Here is a 22390-nt window from a genome sequence, read left to right on the forward strand (position 1 = left end):
CGTAATTGTGGAGAGCCTGATTCCCCTTATTTATCAAGCCTACAGACTGGCAAAAGTCGTAACATACGATCCGCCGGTCTCAATCCGACACAGATCGATGCTTACGTCATTACAGATGTTCCGAATGCAAAGTTATCAAATATCTACCAGGTACGCTCGCCACTATTCAGGCCCAGGGTATCTGGTTTTCAATCCTCCACCCTGGAAGCGGCGTATGCCATAGGAATCAATGTGAGTCTGAAAGCAGCGAAAGCTTATGTTCGCTGCTGCCAGATATCCCATTGATTTCTATGCTAGAAGAAAAGTTATGTTTACACCTAACGCCCTAACATAAGCCCAGAGTCTAAACACCCCTAATCTGCCGCCACCCTACACCGCAGCCACATACATTATACTTATTAACCCCTAATCTGCCGCCCCCTACACCACCGCCACCTACATTATACTAACACCTAATCTGCCGCCCCTACACCGCGCCACCTACCTACACTTATTAACCCCTAATCTGTCACCCCCTACACCGCCACCACCTACATTATACTTATTAACCCCTAATCTGCCGCCCGACACTGCCGCCACCTACATAAAAGTATTAATCCATATCCCGCCGCTCCCAGAGCCCACCACAACTAAATAAATGTATTAACCTCTAAACCCCTGGCCTCCCACATCACTACCACTTACTAAACCTATTAACCCCTAAACTGCCAGCCCCCCCACATTGCCATAAATTAAATTAACCTATTAACCCCTAAACCTAACAACCCTCTAACTTTATATTAAATATTAACTCATTCCTATCTTATAATAAATTAGAACTTACCTTAAGATTTAAGTTAAACTATATTAAACTATAATTAACCTAGCCTAACTATTATACTAAAATTACATTAAACAATATTAAACTATTAATTAATCTACCCTAACTGTTATACTAAAATGACATTAAACTATATTAAACTATTAATTAATTTACCCTAACTGTTATACTAAAATGACAATAAACTACAAATTAAATTAAATATATTATATAGTTAAAAACCTAACCCTACTCTATTAAAAATTACAGTTACAAAAATCTAACAACTAAGTTACACAAAAAAATAAACACTAAGTTACACAAAATAAAAAATAAATCATCAAATATTTAAACTAATTACACCTAATCTAAGAGCCCTATGAAAATAAAAAAGCCCCCCCTAAGATAAAAAAACCCTAGCCTAAACTAAACTACCAATAGCCCTTAAAAGGGCCTTTTGCGGGGCATAAAAAAATACAAACACCCCCCAACAGTAAAATCCACCACCCACACAACCAAACCCCCAAAATAAAAACCTAATCTAAAAAAACCTAAGCTCCCCATTGCCCTGAAAAGGGCATTTGGATGGGCATTGCCTTTAAAAGGGCATTTAGCTCTTTTTCGTTGCCCAAACCCTAATCTAAAAATAAAACCCACCCAATAAACCCTTAAAAAAACCTAACACTAACCCCCAAAGATCCACCCACAGTTTCTGAAGACCCGACATCCATCCATAACGAAGCGGCAGAAGTCCTCATCGAAGCGGCAGAAGTCCTCAGCAAAGCCGGCAGAAGCCTTCATCCAACCGGGCCGAAGTTTTCATCCAGACGGCATCTTCTCTCTTCATCCATCTGTCGCGGAGCGGCTCCATCTTCAATACATCTGGCGCGGAGCATCCTCTTCTCTTGACGTCTTCTTCAATGAAGGTTCCTTTAAATGACGTCATCCAAGATGGCGTTCCTTAGATTAAAGAATTAAGGTAGAAAATATCCTATTGGCTGTTGCAATCAGCCAATAGGATTGAGCTTTCATCCTATTGGCTGATCCAATCAGCCAATAGGATCGAGCTAGCATTTTATTGGCTATTCTATTTCAGTCAATAGAATGCGCGCTCAATCCTATTGACTGATTGGATAAGCCAATAGGATGAAAGCTCAATTCTATTGGCTGATTGCAACAGCCAATAGGATTTTTTCAACCTTAATTCCGATTGACTGATAGAATTCTTTCAGCCAATCGGAATTTAAGGGATGCCATCTTGGATGACGTCATTTAAAGGAACCTTTTTGGTAGAAGATGTCGAAAGAAGAGGATGCTCTGCGCCGGATGTCTTGAAGATGGAGCCGCTACCCGAGCCGGATGGATGAAGATAGAAGAAGCCGCCTGGATGAAGACTTCGGCCCGCTTGGATGAAGACTTCTGCCGGCTTCGATGAGGACTTCTGCCGCTTTGTTGAGGATGGCTGTCAGGTCTTCAGAAACTGTAAGTGGATCTTTGGGGGTTAGCGTTAGGTTTTATTACGGATTTATTGGGTGGGTTTTATTTTTAGCTTAGGGTTTGGACAAGGAAAAAGAGCTAAATGCCCTTTTAAGGGCAATGCCCATTCAAATGCCATTTTCAGGGCAATGGGAAGCTTAGTTTTTTTAGATTAGGTTTTTATTTGGGGGGTTTGGTTGTGTGGGTGGTGGGTTTTACTGTTGGGGGGTACTTGTATTTTTCTTACAGGTAAAAGAGCTGATTTCTTTGGGGCAATGCCCCGCAAAAGGCCCTTTTAGAGGGTATTGGCAGTTTATTGTAGGCTAGGGTTTATTTTTTTTATTTTGGGGGGGGGGTTATTTTCATAGGGCTCTTAGATTAGGTGTAATTAGTTTCAATATTTGATCATTTCTTTTTTATTTTGTGTAACTTAGTGTTTGTTATTTTGTGTAAGTTTTTTGTAACTTTGTAATTCTTTATAGTAGATTTAAATTATTTGAGTAGGGTTAGGTTTTTAAATATGTAATATAGTTAATTTAATTTGTAGTTTAATGTAATTGTAGGATAATAGTTAGGGTAGATTAATTAATAGTTTAATATAGTTTAATGTAATTGTAGGATAATAGTTAGGGTAAATTAATTATTAGTTTAATATAGTTTAATTTAAATCTAAAGGTAAGTTTTAATTTATTATAAGATAGGGATGAGTTAATATTTAATATAAAGTTTGCTGGTTGTTAGGTTTAGGGGTTAATAGGTTAATTTAGTTTATGGCGATGTGGGGGGCTGTCGGTTTAGGGGTTAATAGGTTTAGTAAGTGGTAGTGATGTGGGATGCCAGGGTTTTAGGGGCTAATACATTTATTTAGTTGTGGTGGGCTCCGGGAGGGGAGGGATAGGGGTTAATACATTTAGTTAGTAGCGGCGGTGTCGGGGAGTGGCGGAATAGGGGTTAATAAGTTTATTAGAGTTGCGGTGGGCTCCGGGAGCGACGGGATGAGGGTTAATAACTTTATTTAGTTGCAGCGTGGTCCGGGAGTGGCGGGATAGGGGTTATACAGTTTAGTATAGTGGCGGTGTTTAGTGACAGTATATAAATAAAGCTGGGAAAATGCCAAATAGCAGCGAGATCGATGACTGTTTAGTTAACAACAGTCCTCTGCTCATCGCCCCATACTTGGTGCGCAGCTTTTTGATAGCTTTTTATATAAATATGGAGAGCTTATTCAGGTCCGCGGTCGCGATGTTAGGCGATGTCAGGCGAGCGTATTGGTGCCGTCTAATGCAAGAAAGTTGACGGCTTGATAAGTAAACCTCATGAACTGAGAACGCTTGAGAACTTTTTATAATACTCAGCACAGATAATTTTTTTATTCATTTATTTATTTTTTTCTTAAATAGGAACTGTCCAAAAATTCTAAAAACTTCAAAGGAAAGCTTATATATTAAAGGGCCATTCATGTATGTGTTTTCTTAAAAGTATAACAATTGTTTTTTGTTTTTTTAATGTTACTGTGCTGAAATCCAAGGTAATTTTTGCTTTATTGTGGGGCATGTTGCTGTCCACCAATAGAGCTTGCAATTGTTCCTACAGTAAATATTATATAGTACATAATAGTGTCTCTTTTTAAATTTATCATTGCTATTTTCCTATTAGCATAACGTTTAATTGAATATTGATGTACTCCATAACATAATTATTTTGCTATGACTTATGACATGTTCAAAATGACTTAAAAGGACAGGAAACCCCACACTTTTATTTCTTGATTTGAATAGAACATAAGATTTTAAACAACTTTCCAATTTACTTGTATTATTAAATTTGCTTAATTCTCTTGTTATCCTTTGCTGAAGAAACAACATTGCTCTACTGACAGCTAGATGAACACATCTAGTTAGCCAATCACGAGACAAATGTGTGCAGGCACCAATCAGAAAAAAGCTCCCACTAGTGTAGGATATGTGCGTATTCTTTATCAACAAGGGATACCAAGACATCAAAGCACATTTGAAAATAGAAGTGAATTTAAAATCTTAAAATGACCTGCTCTCTCTGAATATGTAAGTTTATTTTTTGACTTTCCTATCCCTTTAATAATAAATATATCTTTTTTATACATATAAACTTAAACCAGCTGTCTGCAAAGAAAAATATATTATAATTTTGAAATAGGAAACTTGGTTTTGTGAAACTGAATGGGAACAAATATATTGTGATTTAGTACTGCTAATATTATCTTGAATATAAAATTACAATAATATGATCATTTCTAATATCTAAGGCTGAATCATATACGGCTAGATTACGAGTCTTGCATTAGCCTTAAAAAGCAGCGTTGAAGGGTCCCAGCGCTGCTTTTTAACGCCCGCTGGTATAACGAGTCAGGCAGGAGAGGGTCTACCGCTCACTTTTTCCCCGCAATTTTAGCTTACTGCAAATCCCCTTACATCAATTGCGTATCCTATCTTTTTAATGGGATTTTCCTAACGCCGGTATTATGATCGCCTGAAAAAGTGAGCGGTAGACCCTCTTCTGGCAAGACTCCTACCGCATTTAAAGGTCAGTAGTTAAGAGTTTTATGGGCTAACACCGGAACATAAAACTCTTAACTAAAGTGCTAAAAAGTACACTAACACCCATAAACTACCTATAAACCCCTAAATCGAGGCCCCCCACATCGGAAACACTTAACTTAAATGTTTAACCCCTAATCTGCAGATCGGACATTGCCGCCACTTTAATAAATGTATTAACCCCTAAACCGCCACACTTCTGCCTTGCAAACACTAGTTAAATTTTATTAACCCATAATCTGCCGTCCCTAACATCGACGACACCTAACTACATTTATTAACCCCTAATCTGCCACCCCCAACGTCACCGGCTACTATATTAAATTTATTAACCCCTAAACCTAAGTCTAACCCTAACCCTAACACCCCCTAACTTAAATATAATTTAAATAAAACTAAATAAATTTACTACTATTAAATAAATTAATCCTACTTAAAACTAAATACTTACCTATAAAATAAACCCTAAGCTAGCTACAATATAACTAATAATTACATTGTAGCTAGCTTAGGGTTTATTTTTATTTTACAGGCAACTTTGTATTTATTTTAACTAGGTACAATAGCTATTAAATAGTTAAGAACTATTTAATAGTTACCTAGTTAAAATAATTACAAAATTACCTGTAAAATAAATCCTAACCTAAGTTACAATTAAACCTAACACTATACTATCATTAAATTAATTAAATAAAATACCTACAATTACCTACAATTAAACCTAACACTACACTATCAATAAATTAATTAAATACAATACCTACAATTACCTACAATTAAACCTAACACTACACTATCAATACATTAATTAAATACAAAACCTACAAATAACTACAATGAAATAAACTAACTAAAGTACAAAAAATAAAAAAGAACTAAGTTACAAAAAATAAAAAAATATCTACAAACATAAGAAAAATACTAATTACACCTACTCTAAGCCCCCTAATAAAACAACAAAGCCCCCCAAAATAAAAAATGTCCTACCCTATTCTAAATTACTAAAGTTAAAAGCTCTTTTACCTTACCAGCCCTGAACAGTGCCCTTTGCGGGGCATGCCCCAAGAAGTTCAGCTCTTTTGCCTGTAAAAAAAACATACAATACCCCCCCCCCAACATTACAACCCTCCACCCACATACCCCTAATCTAACCCAAACCCCCCTTAAATAAACCTAACACTAAGCCCCTGAAGATCTTCCTACCCTGTCTTCACCATACCAGGTTCACCGATCGGTCCTGAAGAGCTCCTCCGATGTCCTGATCCAAGCCCAAGCGGGGGGCTGAAGATGTCCATGATCCGGTAGAAGTCTTCATCCAAGTGGGCAAAAGAGGTCTTCCATCCGATTGAAGTCTTCATCCAGGCGGCATCTTCTATCGACATCCATCTGGAACGAAGCGGCAGCATCCTGAAGACCTCCGACGCGGAACATCCATCCTGGCCGACGACTGAACGACGAATGACGGTTCCTTTAAATGACGTCATCCAAGATGGTGTCCCTCGAATTCCGATTGGCTGATAGGATTCTATCAGCCAATCGGAAATTAAGGTAGGAATATTCTGATTGGCTGATGGAATCATCCAATCAGATTTAGCTCGCATTCTATTGGCTGATCGGAACAGCCAATAGAATGCGAGCTCAATCTGATTGGCTGATTGGATCAGCCAATCGGATTGAACTTGATTCTGATTGGCTGATTCCATCAGCCAATCAGAATATTCCTACCTTAATTCCGATTGGCTGATAGAATCCTATCAGCCAATCGGAATTCGAGGGACGCCATCTTGGATGACATCATTTAAAGGAACCGTCATTCGTCGTTCAGTCGTCGGCCAGGATGGATGTTCCGCATCGGAGGTCTTCAGGATGCTGCCGCTCCGTTCCAGATGGATGTCGATAGAAGATGCCGCCTGGATGAAGACTTCAATCGGATGGAAGACCTCTTCTGCCCCGCTTGGATGAAGACTTCTACCGGATCATGGACATCTTCAGCCCCCCGCTTGGGCTTGGATCAGGACATCGGAGGAGCTCTTCAGGACCGATCGGTGAACCTGGTATGGTGAAGATAAGGTAGGAAGATCTTCAGGGGCTTAGTGTTAGGTTTATTTAAGGGGGGTTTGGGTTAGATTAGAGGTATGTGGGTGGTGGGTTGTAATGTTGGGGGGGGGTATTGTATGTTTTTTTACAGGCAAAAGAGCTGAACTTTGTAAATATTTTTTTATTTTTTTGTAACTTAGTTCTTTTTTATTTTTTGTACTTTAGTTAGTTTATTTCATTGTAGTTATTTGTAGATATTGTATTTAATTAATGTATTGATAGTGTAGTGTTAGGTTTAATTGTAGGTAATTGTAGGTATTTTATTTAATTAATTTAATGATAGTATAGTGTTAGGTTTAATTGTAACTTAGGTTAGGATTTATTTTACAGGTAATTTTGTAATTATTTTAACTAGGTAACTATTAAATAGTTCTTAACTATTTAATAGCTATTGTACCTGGTTAAAATAATTACAAAGTTGCCTGTAAAATAAATATAAATCCTAAAATAGCTACAATATAATTATTATTTATATTGTAGCTATATTAGGATGTATTTTACAGGTAAGTATTTAGCTTTAAATAGGAATAATTTATTTAATAAGAGTTAATTAATTTCGTTAGATTAAAATTATATTTAACTTAGGGGGGTGTTAGTGTTAGGGTTAGACTTAGCTTTAGGGGTTAATACTATTTATTATAGGGTTAGTGAGGCGGATTAGGGGTTAATAACTTTATTATAATAGTGGTGCGGTCCGGTCGGCAGATTAGGGGTTAATAAGTGTAGGCAGGTGGAGGTGACGTTGTGGGGGGCAGATTAGGGGTTAATAAATATAATATAGGGGTCGGCGATGTTAGGGCAGCAGATTAGAGGTACATAGGGATAATGTAAGTAGCGACGGTGTCCGGAGCGGTAGATTAGGGGTTAATAATAATATGCAGGGGTCAGCGAAAGCGGGGGCGGCAGAATAGGGGTCAATAAGTGTTAGGGGTGTTTAGACTCGGGGTACATGTTAGGGTGTTAGGTGCAGACGTAGGAAGTGTTTACGCATAGCAAACAATGGGGCTGCGTTAGGAGCTGAACGCGGCTTTTTTGCAGGTGTTAGGTTTTTTTTCAGCTCAAACAGCCCCATTGTTTCCTATGGGGGAATCGTGCACGAGCACGTTTTTGAGGCTGGCCGCTTGCGTAAGCAACTCTGGTATCGAGAGTTGAAGCTGCGTTAAATATGCTCTACGCTCCTTTTTTGGAGCCTAACGCAGCCTTTATGTGGACTCTCAATACCAGAGTTATTTTTATGGTGCGGCCAGAAAAAAGCCGGCGTTAGCTACGCGGGTCCTTACCGACAAAACTCTAAATCTAGCCGTAAGTAAATTAACAATGTAAATTAGGATTTTGAGAGAATTTTATTTTATCAGGAAAAAATGCATTATGAAATTATAGATTTTTACATTTTATTTTTGGCTAGTGAACTTTGATGTTGCATAGTTGATTTGATGTTATGATTTCTAATAAAAAAAAATATTTTGATATTATTTATAAAACATTATTATTTGACATATTGATTCAAATTCATATTTCGATGTTGATTCAGGATCTTGAAATTGTTTTTTATTAATAAAGAAATGTTTTGATTACAATTAAGAAATTATAATATTTTGATGTTAAATGGGCAATTTTGATATACCCTGAGATTCTTATGATTTGATAATGAAATCACAAACGTAATCACTATAAAAAAAAAAAAGAAATATGCAAATGAAATGTAATAATTGTTTTTGCCTTTAACAGATTATATAAATGTATTCAATTATTGGGGTCATTAGTATCTCACAGTTTTTTTTAAATCCAGTAAACATTATACTGTTATATATTATGATTTTATTATGTTGTATATCAGTTGTAATACAACTGTAACTGTTATGAATAATAATTTATATATGTATTATTTTAATGTAGTATTAAATATTAATTAAATAACTCCATATATTTATTAAGTTTCTATATTATTAGGATAAAGTTGTTTTATTTTTAGTCTTGATTTTTATTACTTAAATTTTGCAGCATCAGCATTTTTGGTGGTTTTATTTTACTACATATAATTGTGTGTTTATGTCTTTGTTTTTTTTAATCAAATTAAAACAGAATATTCTGTAAATGTGACGCGTACTCCCTTCTGTCAGAATCTAAACACTTAATTTAGTTTTGCTTACAAATGTGACAAACATTGTTTAAATACAAACTGAAACTTGTATCAGTTATGAGTGAACCTTCCTGCTAATTCTAACTGAACATTAAAGGGACATAAAACCACACAAATGATTTAATAATTCAGATAAATTATGCAATTTTTAAACAACTTTGCAATTTACTTTTATTATCAAATGTGCTTAGTTCATTTTGTTGAAAAGCATATCTAGGTAGACTGAAGAGCAGCAATGCACTACTGGGAACTAGCTGCTGATTGGTGGCTGTACATATATGCCTGTTGTCATTGGATTACCGGATGTGTTCAGCTGGCTACCACCAGTAATGCATTGCTGCACCTTCAACAAGGGATACAAAATGTTGTTTAAAAATGTATGCTCTAAATCTTGAAAGATATTTTGTTTTTTTATGTCCCTTTAAAGTGAAGGTCAATTTTGATAAATTAGTGCATGGTTTTTAATAAACCTATTAAAAACAAGGGCACTTTAATTCATCAAAATTGACATTTCACTGTTTTCTTCAAAAACTTACCTTTTAATCCTGGCAGCCGCTCCAGCACTTCCTACGCCCGTCGCAAGCCGTCTTCGCGGATCCAAAATGACAAATCCGGCTTCCTCCAATCACAGAGTTGCATTAGGCCAAGATTCCCCCGGGGGGGAAGCTGTGATTTGAGGAAGCCTGATTCGTCATTTCTGACCTCTGCTGAGGCTTCAGACGGCCATGGAATCGCTGGAGTTTAGGATTAAAAGGTACGTTTTTGAAGAAAACAGTGAAATGTCAATTTTGATGAATTAAAGTTCCCTTGTTTTTAATAGTTTTATTAATTAATCAAAATGGACCTTCACTTTAAGTCCATGAATTAGTAGAATGACACATTTTATGCTATTGAGTTACTTTCAATTTAAACAAAATAAAGTGTTTATTATGTATTTATTTAGACAACATATAGTTAACTTGATTAATTACTGCTCTTTCATATGAATGAACATTTTTTTAAAGGAACACTAAACTTAAATTTTTTTCTTTCATGATTTAAATAGAGCAGCAACTTTAAGCAAGTTTCTGATTTACTCCTATTATCAATTTTTCTTCTTTCTCTTAGTATCTTAATTTGAAAAAGCAGGAATTTAAGATAAGAAACTGGTCCATTTGTGGTTCAGACACTGGATAGCGCTTGCTGATTGGTTACATTTAGCAAGCGCAACAATTATTATTGTTATATTGCAAATCTGAAAAATATTAATCAAAACCCAACATTTTTTTTCCTTCTAGTTGCACCGGTTGTAGAGCCAAAATTTCAGGACATCCGCCAGGCTATGGAGCGTAGCGTTACCTTGAGGTGCACGATGCTAAAGGGCAGTCCCGTCAAAGTAGCTACAGCTGTATGGAGACTTAACAGGAACCTGTTGAGTTCTCCAGTAACAGAACAACAGGAATACTCTGAGCTGAAGATTAACAGCCTGACACGTGAAGCAAGTGGCACCTATGAGTGCACCATATCCAATGACGTGGGATCTGATGTTTGCATCTTCCAGGTGACTGGTGAGTCTCACTGCTACAGTATCAGCCAATCCGATGATAATATTTATTAACCCTCAACTACTACCTGCTGCTAGTTCTGAGGTTTTGCATCTCCAAACTAAGGTTAACAAATTTATATGTCCCTATCCTATATTATAAAAGCTCAGGTATGTTTGTCCGATGCAGTCATGCGCAGTAAAGACGGCAGCGCAAGACAAACACACATGGCCATAAGAAAGGATCAGCAATGACCGCTGTGAGGATCAGACCGCAGAGAGGGTGGGTGGGAGTGGGCGGGGGGGCTTTGCCAGATGGGGGGCGTGACCATGGGTGGGGCCGGTGGGACATGGCCCGTGTACAAGGGCTTTAGGACTAGTTCCTTTATATTTCACTTTATCTGTTGCCTTTTTTAGAGCCTTCTGGTCTTTAAGATCTACAGTCTCTAGAATCCCTATCTGTGGTTTGTTGGGGGTGTTTGTCACTGGTTACAAAAGTCATCTTGCTTAGAATTAAATGAACTATGTGGTCATTTCTTATCTGTTTGATGGAGATGAGCTATGGATTGTCAGATGAGAACCTGACCTATAATTTATAAACACGCCAAGGGTGAGCAATCAGTACGTTTTACCAACTTAAAGGGACATTCCAGTCAGAATTTAGATGCACATAGATTAATTACATTTTTGAATAGAAACAGATTTGTAAAATACATGTACTGGCCAAAATGCTTCTAGCAAACGTTCTCACTTTTGTCTCTGCACGTGCATAGCTAGATATTCTCAGTGCACCAGCATTTTAAATACTGCAGCTGCTCAGACTACCAGTGGGGCCTTTATCATGTCAGCAATTAACAAATTGAGCAAATATCAGATAATACAAGCACCTTAGGCTCTCTGAGCAAGTGATGTGTTTAAAATGCTGGTGCACGCACGGTGCTTACTTAAATACACTTTAAAACAGCTATTGCTTTTATTAGAAGCATTTTATATAGACAATGTATATTACAGAATGCTTCTATCCAAAGCTGAAATGCATCCACATGAATTCCAAATTAGGCTGTAATGTCCCTTTAAAGTTTATCGTATGTGAATGTGTTTATTCCTTGTGTGCTCCTCCATGGTTCGGGGAAATTTGTAATCTCAATGTAACAACTAATTTAACAATGTTCTATCTGTCTGCTTGCCTGTCTGTATGTATGTATCATCTATCTATCAATCTATCTAATATATATATATATATATATATATATATATATATATATATATATCATCTCTATCTATCTATCTATTTATCTATATCTATCTTTCATCTATCTATCTATCATCTATCATATATCTATCTACCATCTATCTATCTATCTATCTATCTATTATATATATAAATATATATATATCATCTCTATCTATCTATTTATCTATCTATCATTTATCTATCTATTTATCTATATCTATCTATCTTTCATCTATCTATCTATCATCTATCATATATCTATCTATCTATCTATCTATCTATCTATCTATTTATCATCTATCTATCAATCATCTATCTATCTTTTTATCTATCTATCTATATATTTATCTATCTATCAATCTATCTATTTATATATATATATATATCATCTATCTATCATCTATCTATCTATCTATCTATCTATCTGTCTATCCTCACAATCATTATACAGAGTAGCATGTATATTATTACTATTGCTACTGACTTAGCTTTGGGAGCCCCAGGGCCCTGTGTTGAGTTTGTCAGTTACTGGTTGCTTTGCTGCATAGGTTTATGACAATGTCTTAAGCTCTTACAACAAACATATGTACTCCGGCGTTTGTAGAGGACACAAAAGTATTTTTTCTTTGTTGCGTCTGATGCTCAAACACATCTGCCCCTTTAAAGCAAAAGGGATTTTACTAAGAAATATGTTTGATATAGTTTATATTTAGAGCAACTGTCTTTGCTTTACTCTAAAGGCGAATATTAAGATGAACATAGCAGTTTGTAGTAGAGTCCTTATTAAAATAATACTTGTGATATTACGGCCCATCTTCTTCTATAAGACTAGAGATAAAGTGCCATATTATATTTTATTGCACACAGTTTTTGTTCATAAACATAAGACAATGATGTTTCAAGCAATATTGGGTAAGAGTCGTTTTTATTTTTATGGGCACATAATTCCCAGTTCTCCTGCAGCTGTTGTGGAGAAGCCTTTATAACCTCTGGTGACTTTTACAGGGAAAGCCTACAGCCCAGAATTCTACTATGATACTCCCACCCCAATCAAAACCTACCGGCAATATAACAACTACTCATTCCTTCTCCAGTGGACCCAGAAAGAGCCAGGGGCTGTGGATCCAGTTATTAGCTACAAGCTGGAAGTTCGGCAAGTAAGGTTATCAATAAACCCTCTCTCATGTATTGTCTATTTACACTGTATCGCTGAATACGCTTGTAATAAAGACCCTATTGGTTTAGATATTACCTGTGTTGTTTTGAGAGGGAAGTAAATAATCTTGTAGTGGTGGCGGTCCTGATAACGACTTATATATTAGTTGTAAGTTGACCATATTGCCGCTTTAAAAAGGGACACATATGAAAAATACATATGTCAGGGTTCTTATATTAAACATTTCTTTAAACAGCCCTGAAAACAACCCTGACATGTATTTTTCATATGTGTCCCTTTTTAAAGCGGCAATATGGCCCCCCTAATTATATACTATTGAAGAAGTTTAGGAATGCTTTGATAGAGCAGTATATAAGATTTGCATTGGTTGCAATGTCTTCAAAACTGAAAATGTCTTATTTTAATGTAAAAAACAATTTAAAGAGCTCCTTTATTGCATTTGAATAAGATCCATAAAAGGAGAACCCATTGTATTTATCTCCTCGACAAATTTTCATGAAAATACTGCTTAAAGGGACATTTATAATACCAAAGTAGTGCATTTTAATTGGTTATAACATGTTATTATTGCATTGATGACTCAAGCTATATGTGCCACCTATTGGACAATGTTTCCAGACAGGTATGACCAAAATGCTCAATCTGACCCTCCCCCCTGCCCTCACACATCCAATTACACAAGAGCATGGCTTGTTAGTCTTCCCAGACAAAATAGCCCACAATATTTGGCATTCGCAACCTCTGAGGTTATGGACAAAAAATGGAGTCCCATGAGTTTAACTCCTGAAAGGAGGGTAAACACATAGGTAAAGTGTTGACTGTTATCTGCAAGCATTGTAGGACCATAGCGGAATGCAACTGGCAATGTTTTTTGTCACATAACTCATAGGGCCAGACACAAGTAAATTGTGCTAAATTGATACAGCTTCCATCTTTGCACTAGAATTACAAGTAGTTTTCATTTCTTGTCACATTGCCCTAGTATTTTATGCTAGCACAGTGTCTAGCAACGGCACAACAAATTCATAAAAAATAAAAATAAATAATAGCTCCCTAAGTACTCCCCTCATCATTAAGGGGGTTAATTATTAGAGAGTTTTAGTGGTGGGGATTAATTGTATTGGGAGTCTTGCAATTTAAGGGTTAATAATTGTTTGGGTGTTTTGCCAGCGGAGGGTTATTGCATGGGGGTTATTAAAAGGTGACGTTATGATGGTTTAGGAAATAGTAGAGAATTAGGGTTGGTGTTAGGAGTTGTGGCTGTTGGGTAGATTTAGCGAGAAGAGGTTATTACATTTGGGGGGTTCACACGGTTTAGGGAATTAAAGCAGTTAGGGGCTTGGTATAAGGGTTTATTGCATTTGCTGGTCTGGCAGTTTAGGGCTTACTATTGATTAGATGGTGTTAGCTGCATTTTTCCTTTACATTTAAATAACATGAAAATACTGAACTATAATTATTGGATGCCCAAGGTCACCTGACAAACTCATTCATTCCTTAAAGATTTAAATATATTTAAAAAACAACAGTTAACACAAAATGCTTGTTCTACACTGTGTAGTGTATTAACCTTTAGGATAAGCTCTCTTTAAAAATGTACAGTTAATTTTAAATATTTTAGTTTTTTTATGCTCCTGGTTATCAAAGGGAAATCCATGGTATTGATTTCACTAAAGTGTAAATTACTCTACAAATCTCATACAAAATAACCCATCACATGTAATCTAGGCCAGTCCAGCAGTCGTTTTGTCTGTCTTGTATATTTAGAATCTAGATCTATGAGAATCATCCATCAAATGTTTCATTTTGTTCCTTCGGATATCTAATCTCTGACTTGTATTTAAAGCAGTGATTTAATGTAAGTATTTTTGCATCAACATTGCATGAACAAAATGTAACATTTAATAGAAATCTCTAATGGACTTCTGTTTAAAGCCCTGTATGTTTATTAAAATGGAAACAGCAAATTAAATATGTTGATATGCTGCAGACACAACAGGGAGCATTCAGAGGTCAGCCGCCCAGTTTTAATGACTTCCTGTTGAGTTGGCATCACAGGTGGATATGCATCTGTCTTCTTGCCACATGACACAGCAGTGTATTGCCATGGGTATCATTTACCCTGATGCCACATTACAGGAGGAGTGTTGAGGCAGGATGAAGCCAGTGCAGATCATGTGGCACATAAAGGCTGCCGTGGCATTATCCCAAGAGATTATGGCTAGTTGACTCTGTTAGAAAACCCTCATTAACACCGAGCTCTGTTGGAAATAGCTTCCTAGACTCATTAACCTCCTGTTATAGATATGGCCATCTGCAGAGCTGTGCTGATAGTTTTTCAGTAACTGTATGACTCGAAAAAATACCAATAATGCACCACTCTCACAGTTGTCATAAATATCATGTGCACTACACAGGTGACTGTAGTCTATTAATAAGGGCAGCCATTAAAGGGAAAGTAGAGTCAAACCTTTATGATTAAAATAAAGCATTCATGTTCTCCCAATGTATGGTGTCAATGGGAGAAGATTATGAAAGCTTTAATATGTCAGTTTTATTACACACTCATGTTTACTTCAGTGAGTTTGCTTACAATGGTCACTAAATGTGCCACAGAAGCACTCATTACCCTCTATAGATGAAGCAAGGAAGTAAATTATTATTTAATATATATTGCAGCTCATAAATGTTTATTATGCAACAAAATGTATGTGCTTTAAACTTTAAAACATATTAGAGGTAGCTCTGGGGCCAAGAAGAATCCAAGGTTAGTCCATTGTGACAGATCCCTCCAACACAAATTACATTAGCTCCAAAATGCTTCATGAGTTCACACAACTCTCTCTCTCTCTCTCTCTCTCTCTCTCTCTCTTTCTGTTTCATTAAGTTTTTAATAACTTAACATATTGGTAGAGTTTTTAACTTAACATATTGGTAGAATGGGGGGGAGATTCAGTTCTTATATTCAGCCCGCCCCTTTAACTCAGGTGGATTAATTGCTTTACCAACCCAAAATTAGGCAATACATCTTGAAATTTAGCAGTAGGATTGGATAAAGGTCATACATTTCTGAGGAAAATAATTGGAAGAACCAGCAAAAGTAGAAATGGAAGATGAGGATATAGGCCCCCATCAAGGTGGAAGGGTCATGTGTCCATAATGCCAGAATGATTAATCAAGACGACAATTCAATTCTTGAATAAGGATTTTGGTATGCCACTGCTTTGGTCTTGGGATCCTAGTGGTTATTTGCTTAGTAAGGTGGTTACAATCAATTGGTTGCAGATAAGGTAACGGGTCCCACAGATTTGTATATTTTAAATTGCAATATTTATTTTTTCTTAGAAATTGTATAAAGAATGGAAGAAGAATAGTATTCCTCAGCAATTCCTGAGATTATAATGAATTCACTAGATCTCTGCATATTGGACATTAAAGTTATTATTTCTTTCCTATGGCATGGAGAGTCCACAATGTCATTCTAATTACTAGTGGGATATTCAACTCCTGACCAGTAGGAGGAGGCAAAGAGCACCCCAGCAAAGCTGCTAAGAGTAACTTCCCTTACCCATAATCCCCAGTCATTTTCTTTGCCTCTGTCAATGGAGAATGTGCGAAGTTGGTGCCTGAAGATATTTAATTATTTTTTGGGGTATTTTTCCCTGCAAGCAAGGATTGGGATCTAGCTGTGTCCATGTCAATCTCTTGAGTAAGAGCAGTGGTGGCTTTTAGCAGTTAGAAGGCGGCAAGGAAGTCTTTGCATTACTTCTAACAAGTTTGCTACCCCGTTGCAGAAAGCCAGGGTTTGTTACTCTGTTCTTTCTTTTACTACAGGTCCATGACAGGGAGGGCAGTGCCTGTCAACCCTCAAGTGGATCACTTTCTGGGACATAGTTATCCTATTGTTTTATGGGTACAGTGTTGGGGCAGCTTTTATTGGGGGTTAATAGCTCCTAAAGAAGAAAAATTGGCACTTTATTAGTATGAGCTAACAAACAGAGAGAATTAAGGGGTTAATTTCCCTAATTCTTGGCGGACTGTATCGCAGGGGTGTTTTACTTTCCCTTACATTATCTGGGAGGCAGATTAAACTTGTGCTGGATGTATACCAGCTTATATTGAAGAGAGGGCTGATGGCTGTTTAAACTTTATGCGGCCGTTTTTTACTTTCATGCTCTTATGTGTGGCGCAGTAAGTTTTCCGGGCCACTCATGTGACTTCCGCACTTACGTTTTTAAGGAGCGGATCTTTATGAGCCTGAGAGTGTAGGATTGAAATCAGATGAGGAGATGTGTCGGCTTAGTTTTCTCGCCGATCGGAGTGACTTCAGTTGAGAGACGTTTAGATGGAAATACACAGCTTCTTCTTACTAGTGGGTTTATCCATCCTGTCTGATAGGAGCTTCAGATAACTTGTCTCAAGTTGAGTTTTTCATAATTTCATGTTTACCTCCCCACTTAAACATTATATTTCTCATTAAAAAATAATTTTGTATTTTTTATTTTGGTCTTTGAACATCGTTATTGTTATTACTAGTGGGACCTGTTCTTTTGAGCTATGGACTCAGAACAGGATCAGCCTATCTCTCTGGATAAATGTTTGCTTTGTTTAGAGAACCAGATTGCTCTACTAATGCAGTTTTGTTCCTCATGTTTAGCAAAAACTTTAAAATTCAAAGAAATAATTCTCCCTTCTGAGCCAAGTATCTCTCAGGATAATGCTGTGCGTGAAATACCTCAGCTTTCTCCTCAAACCTCCCAAGCCTTACTTGTTTCTCATACTGTGGCTTCTGTATCCTCTCAACCACCTGGGGGTGTTTATTTACCTGGGGATTTTGCTGCTCAGATTATTGCTGCTGTATCAGCAGCTTTGTCAGCTTTACCTTCTTCCGGTAAGTGTGATAGGAAATCTAAACATTTGCCTGCTAGTAAGGTTTCTGACCCCTCTAAGTCTGCATTAGTCATTTTTTCTCAATTGTCTGATGAGAAAAATACTTCAGAAGCTTCTAAAAGTGAGATCTCAGACTCTGACACTTTAGCAGAAAAATCTTCAGAATTTGAAGAGGTAAATTTTAGATTTAAGCTTAAACAGCTCCGGTTACTACTGAAGGATGTTATAGCTACTTTGGAAGACTGAACCCTTGGTTATTGTCAACCCCTCAAAGTCTTCTAAATTGGATAGAGTTCATAATTCGCCATCTGCTGAGGAGGTTTTTTCTGTTCCAAGATAGATGTCTGAAATTATAGCTCAGGAATGGGATAAGGCAGGGGTTCCTTTGTCCCCTTCCTCTGTTTTTAAAAAGATAATTCCTGTTGTTGACTCTATTCATGACTTATGACACAATGTGCCTAAAGTAGAAGGAGCTAGTTCCACTTTTGCTAAGATAACTTCCATTCCTATAGAGGATACTTGCTCTTTTAAGGATCCAATGAATAAGAAGCTAGAGGGTTACTTAAAAAAAAGATGTACATCCATCAAGGATTACAGTGGCAACCTACAGCGAGTATCCCCATGGTTGGGGAGCAGCATCTTATTGGTGTAATGCCTTGTCTGATCTTATTTCAGAGGAAACTACGGTAGAGGAGATCCAAGATAGGATCAAAGCTCTTAAACTGGCCAATACCTTTATCTGTGATACCAATATGCAGATAATTAGACTGGGAGCTAAGATGTCTAGCTTCATTGTGCTAGCCCGCAGAGCTCTGTGGTTAAAATCTTGGTCGGCTGATGTTTCCTGAAAGGCAAAACTTTTAGTTTTACCTTAAAGGGGTAAAACTCTGTTTGGACCTGGTCTGGCAGAAATCATTTCAGAGATTACGGCTGGAAAGGGATCTTTCCTACCTCAGGACAAGAAGAATAGACCTAGGGGTTGACAGACTTTAATTTTCGTTCATTTCATAACTTTAAGAGGCAGAAGTCCTCCTCTTCCAAACCAGACCAATCCAGGTCCACTTGGAAATCCAACCAGCCTTGGAACAAGGGAAAACAAAACAAAAAGCCTTCTGCTGACTCTGAGTCAGCATGAAGGGTCCGCCCCCGATCCGAATTTGGATCAGGTGGGGGGCAGGCTTTCTCTTTTTCAACAGGCTTGGATATGCGATGTCCCAGATCCATGGGCTGTGGACATAGTATCCCAGGGTTACAGAATGGGATATAAGTCTTGCCCTCCAAGGGGTAGATTTCTCCTGTCAAGATTATCTTCAAACCAGGTAAAGCGGGAGGCCTTCTTAAATTGCATAAAGGACCAAGGCAGAACATTGTGCAATCTCATTGCAGAAACTGTAGTGTGTCTGCAGAAAGACCGTCCGTGACAGTTAAAATTGCCTGCACTTTTAATTTCTACCTGCAGGTGTTACTGTTCCATTCTATCTCAGTGTAAATATTTACTATGTTCCTCTCTTTTCAATTGCCTCCCCCTTCCTGAACTCCAGTGTGATACAGGGTAACAGCACATTGCAGAAAAGGTAAGTCAGGGCTTAACAAATGTATTTTAGGAGTCAAGGAGCCAACCAATATACTTAGGAGCCAGATTTAGTTTTTTTGTATGTATGTGTGTGTGTGTTAATATGTGTGTGTATGTTTGTGTGTGTGTGTTAATATGTGTGTGTGTTTATATGTATATGTGTATATTTATGTGTGTTTGTATGTGTATGCATGTGTATATGTGTTAATATTTGTTTGTATGTATATATGTGTTAAGATTACTGCAGCTTTTACTGTATCTTTGCACTAACCTTGTCTCATAATTATATTTTAGAAGTGCTGCAGCTTTAAGCTCAGCTCACCACGCCCTCTGGGTGTGTCTGGGTCTCTGTGACATCATCAGAAGCCATGTTAGTTTTACTGATGAACCTGCTAATGAATAGGCCATGTGGTTGTAGCTAAATAAAAGTTATCTAAAGTTCAGGCTGCAGAGTCTTCATGATATGTGCAAGAGACATCAGACACAAGGTAACAACTGAATGTTCTAATCCTGACTACACAGAGAACATAACAGCTGGCGACGAGGATCTGTGGTCTGACCCTATAATGGCACTTATTGGCACCTTACCTGTGTTTGCACCAGACACAGACAGATGGGACACATGAGTTGAACAGTTTCAGCTATATTATACAGGAAATAACATAGGAGCTGATAAGCAAGTGGCTGTGTTTCTGACAACTATAGGCTCAGCAGCTTACACTACATTAAGGGACATTCTCTCACCAGATAAACCTAATGCTAAACCTCTGTCTGACCTGATCTGCCTGTTATCTGACTACTACCTACCTAAGCCTCTGGAGATATCAGAACGCTTTAAGTTTTATACACGCAAGCAATTGCAGCATGAGGACATTAAAACGTATGTGATCAGTTTAAAGAAACTAGCAAGTAGCTGCAGATTTGGGGATTATTTAAACACTGCTTTACGTGATATGTTTGTTATTGGACTCATGGACTATACAGTACAAAAGAGACTATTAGCAGAGGATGATTTAACACTAAAGCGTGCTATAGAGATAGCTACAGTCATGGAACTTGCTACTAAAGATGCACAAATGCTCCAGGCCCCAGCACAGGCAGTTTGTGATAAGGAAATAGATGTAGATGTTTTTCATACAAGTATGCACCTAAATAAACAGTATCCAGCTAGACAAGGGTCACAGACAGCTTGTTACAGATGTGGTGACACAAATCACACGGCAAATGCCTGCAGGTTTAGAAACAGCACCTGCTATGGGTGTGGGAAGATTGGTCATACAAAGAGAGTGTGCAGAAGTTCCTTAGACAGAGATAAAAGTAAGAAAGGCAGCAAGTCACGTGCAGCTTTTCATGTGCAAGTAGATACACCACACACTGATTCAGAGGAAGACAAACCATTATACACATTACAGATCTACAGCCTTGAAAATAAAATTCCAGAACTGCAAGCAAAGGTGAATATAGATGGTAGACCTCTCATTATGGAAGTTGATACAGGAGCAGCAATCTGCTGATTGGAACCGCCTGGGACTAAGGCAACCAATTGTTCCAACAGCTGTCACCATGCAAACATATTCAAATGAAATAATAAAGCCTATTGGGTGTGTATCACCTACAGTGACATTTAATGGGATAACTAAAAAGCTACGCCTCTACTTTTTACCTAAAGGAGGCCCACCTTTGTTTGGTAGATCCTGGATCCAAGCATTGGGCATGCCAAAGTTACCACAACAGTTACCGCTTAACAAACTGCTGGACCAAAGTGGCAATTCAAATTCTTCTTGGATTAATTCACTAAAGCACAAATATAAAACTATATTTGATGGGAACCTAGGTTTAGTGAAAGACAAGCAGATTCAGCTTCACCTAAAAGAAAATGCTATTCCAAAATTTTATAAACCAAGAGTTGCACCATTTGCACTTAAAACTAAAATTGAAGCAGAACTAGAAAGACTACGAAATCAGGGGATTATTGTTCCAGTTTCTAGCAGTGAAAGGGCTTCCCCAATAGTTCCTGTCAGAAAAAAAATGGGCACATACGCATCTGTGGAGATTTCAGAGTGGGCCTTAACCCTCAATTACTTGTTGATCAGTATCCTTTACCACGGATTGAAGAATTGTTTAGTTCTCTGGCAGGGGGTGAAACATTTACAAAAATTGACTTGCATCAAGCATACTTACAATTAGAGGTGCATCCAGACACCTGTTAACTATCAACACTCACAAAGGACTTTTTCAGTATACGCGGATGGTGTTTGGCATTGCCCCAGCACCTGCAGTGTGGCAACGGATAATGGATGAGATCTTGGCAGGTATTCTACATACCCACTGTATGTTAGATGACATGCTTATCACTGGTGAAAATGATGCTGCTCATAAAGCCAATGTTGAAGCTGTTTTACAGCGCCTACAGGAATTCGGACTGGAAGTTAACATGGAAAAGTGTGAGTTCTTCTGCAAGAGTTTAGAATATTGTGCACATGTAATGGACAAGACTGGTCTCCACACAACTGCTGAAAAAGTGAAAGCGCTGGTTCATGCTCCCACCCCTGTTAATGAATCTCAGCTACGTTCTTATTTGGGGTTGCTCAATTACTATCACACATTGTTACCAAATTTGGCTTATTTACTATATCCACTACACCGTCTTTTAGATAGTAAAAACCAGTGGGCCTGGACTGACTTATGTACACGAGCAGTTGCTCTGAGCAACTTCTTCTGGAATCAAGACTTCTTGTCCACTATGACCTTAAGAAGCCTTTGGTACTAGCCTGTGATGCTTCACCATATGGTTTAGGCGCAGTACTTTCACACATTATGCCCGATGGTTCTGAACGTCCTGTGTCTTTTGCGTCCAGATCTCTAACTCCATCTGAGAGAAATTATGCCCAGATTGATCGAGAAGC

At 37.5% G+C, this 22390-nt stretch overlaps 1 protein-coding gene across 1 annotated transcript in view; it reads left to right on the forward strand.

Annotated features, from left to right (window-relative positions):
- The window catches only part of MDGA1 (MAM domain containing glycosylphosphatidylinositol anchor 1), an 802309-nt gene that overhangs the window by 609717 nt on the left and 170202 nt on the right, over window positions 1-22390 (forward strand). Inside the window, exons 9-10 of the mRNA XM_053712693.1 lie at window positions 10366-10635; window positions 12850-13001. Of these exons, the coding sequence (XP_053568668.1) occupies window positions 10366-10635; window positions 12850-13001 (422 nt within the window). The remainder of the gene's footprint in view (window positions 1-10365; window positions 10636-12849; window positions 13002-22390) is intronic.

The sequence above is a fragment of the Bombina bombina genome, chromosome 4, assembly GCF_027579735.1.
Source record: "Bombina bombina isolate aBomBom1 chromosome 4, aBomBom1.pri, whole genome shotgun sequence".
Lineage (NCBI taxonomy): Eukaryota > Metazoa > Chordata > Amphibia > Anura > Bombinatoridae > Bombina > Bombina bombina.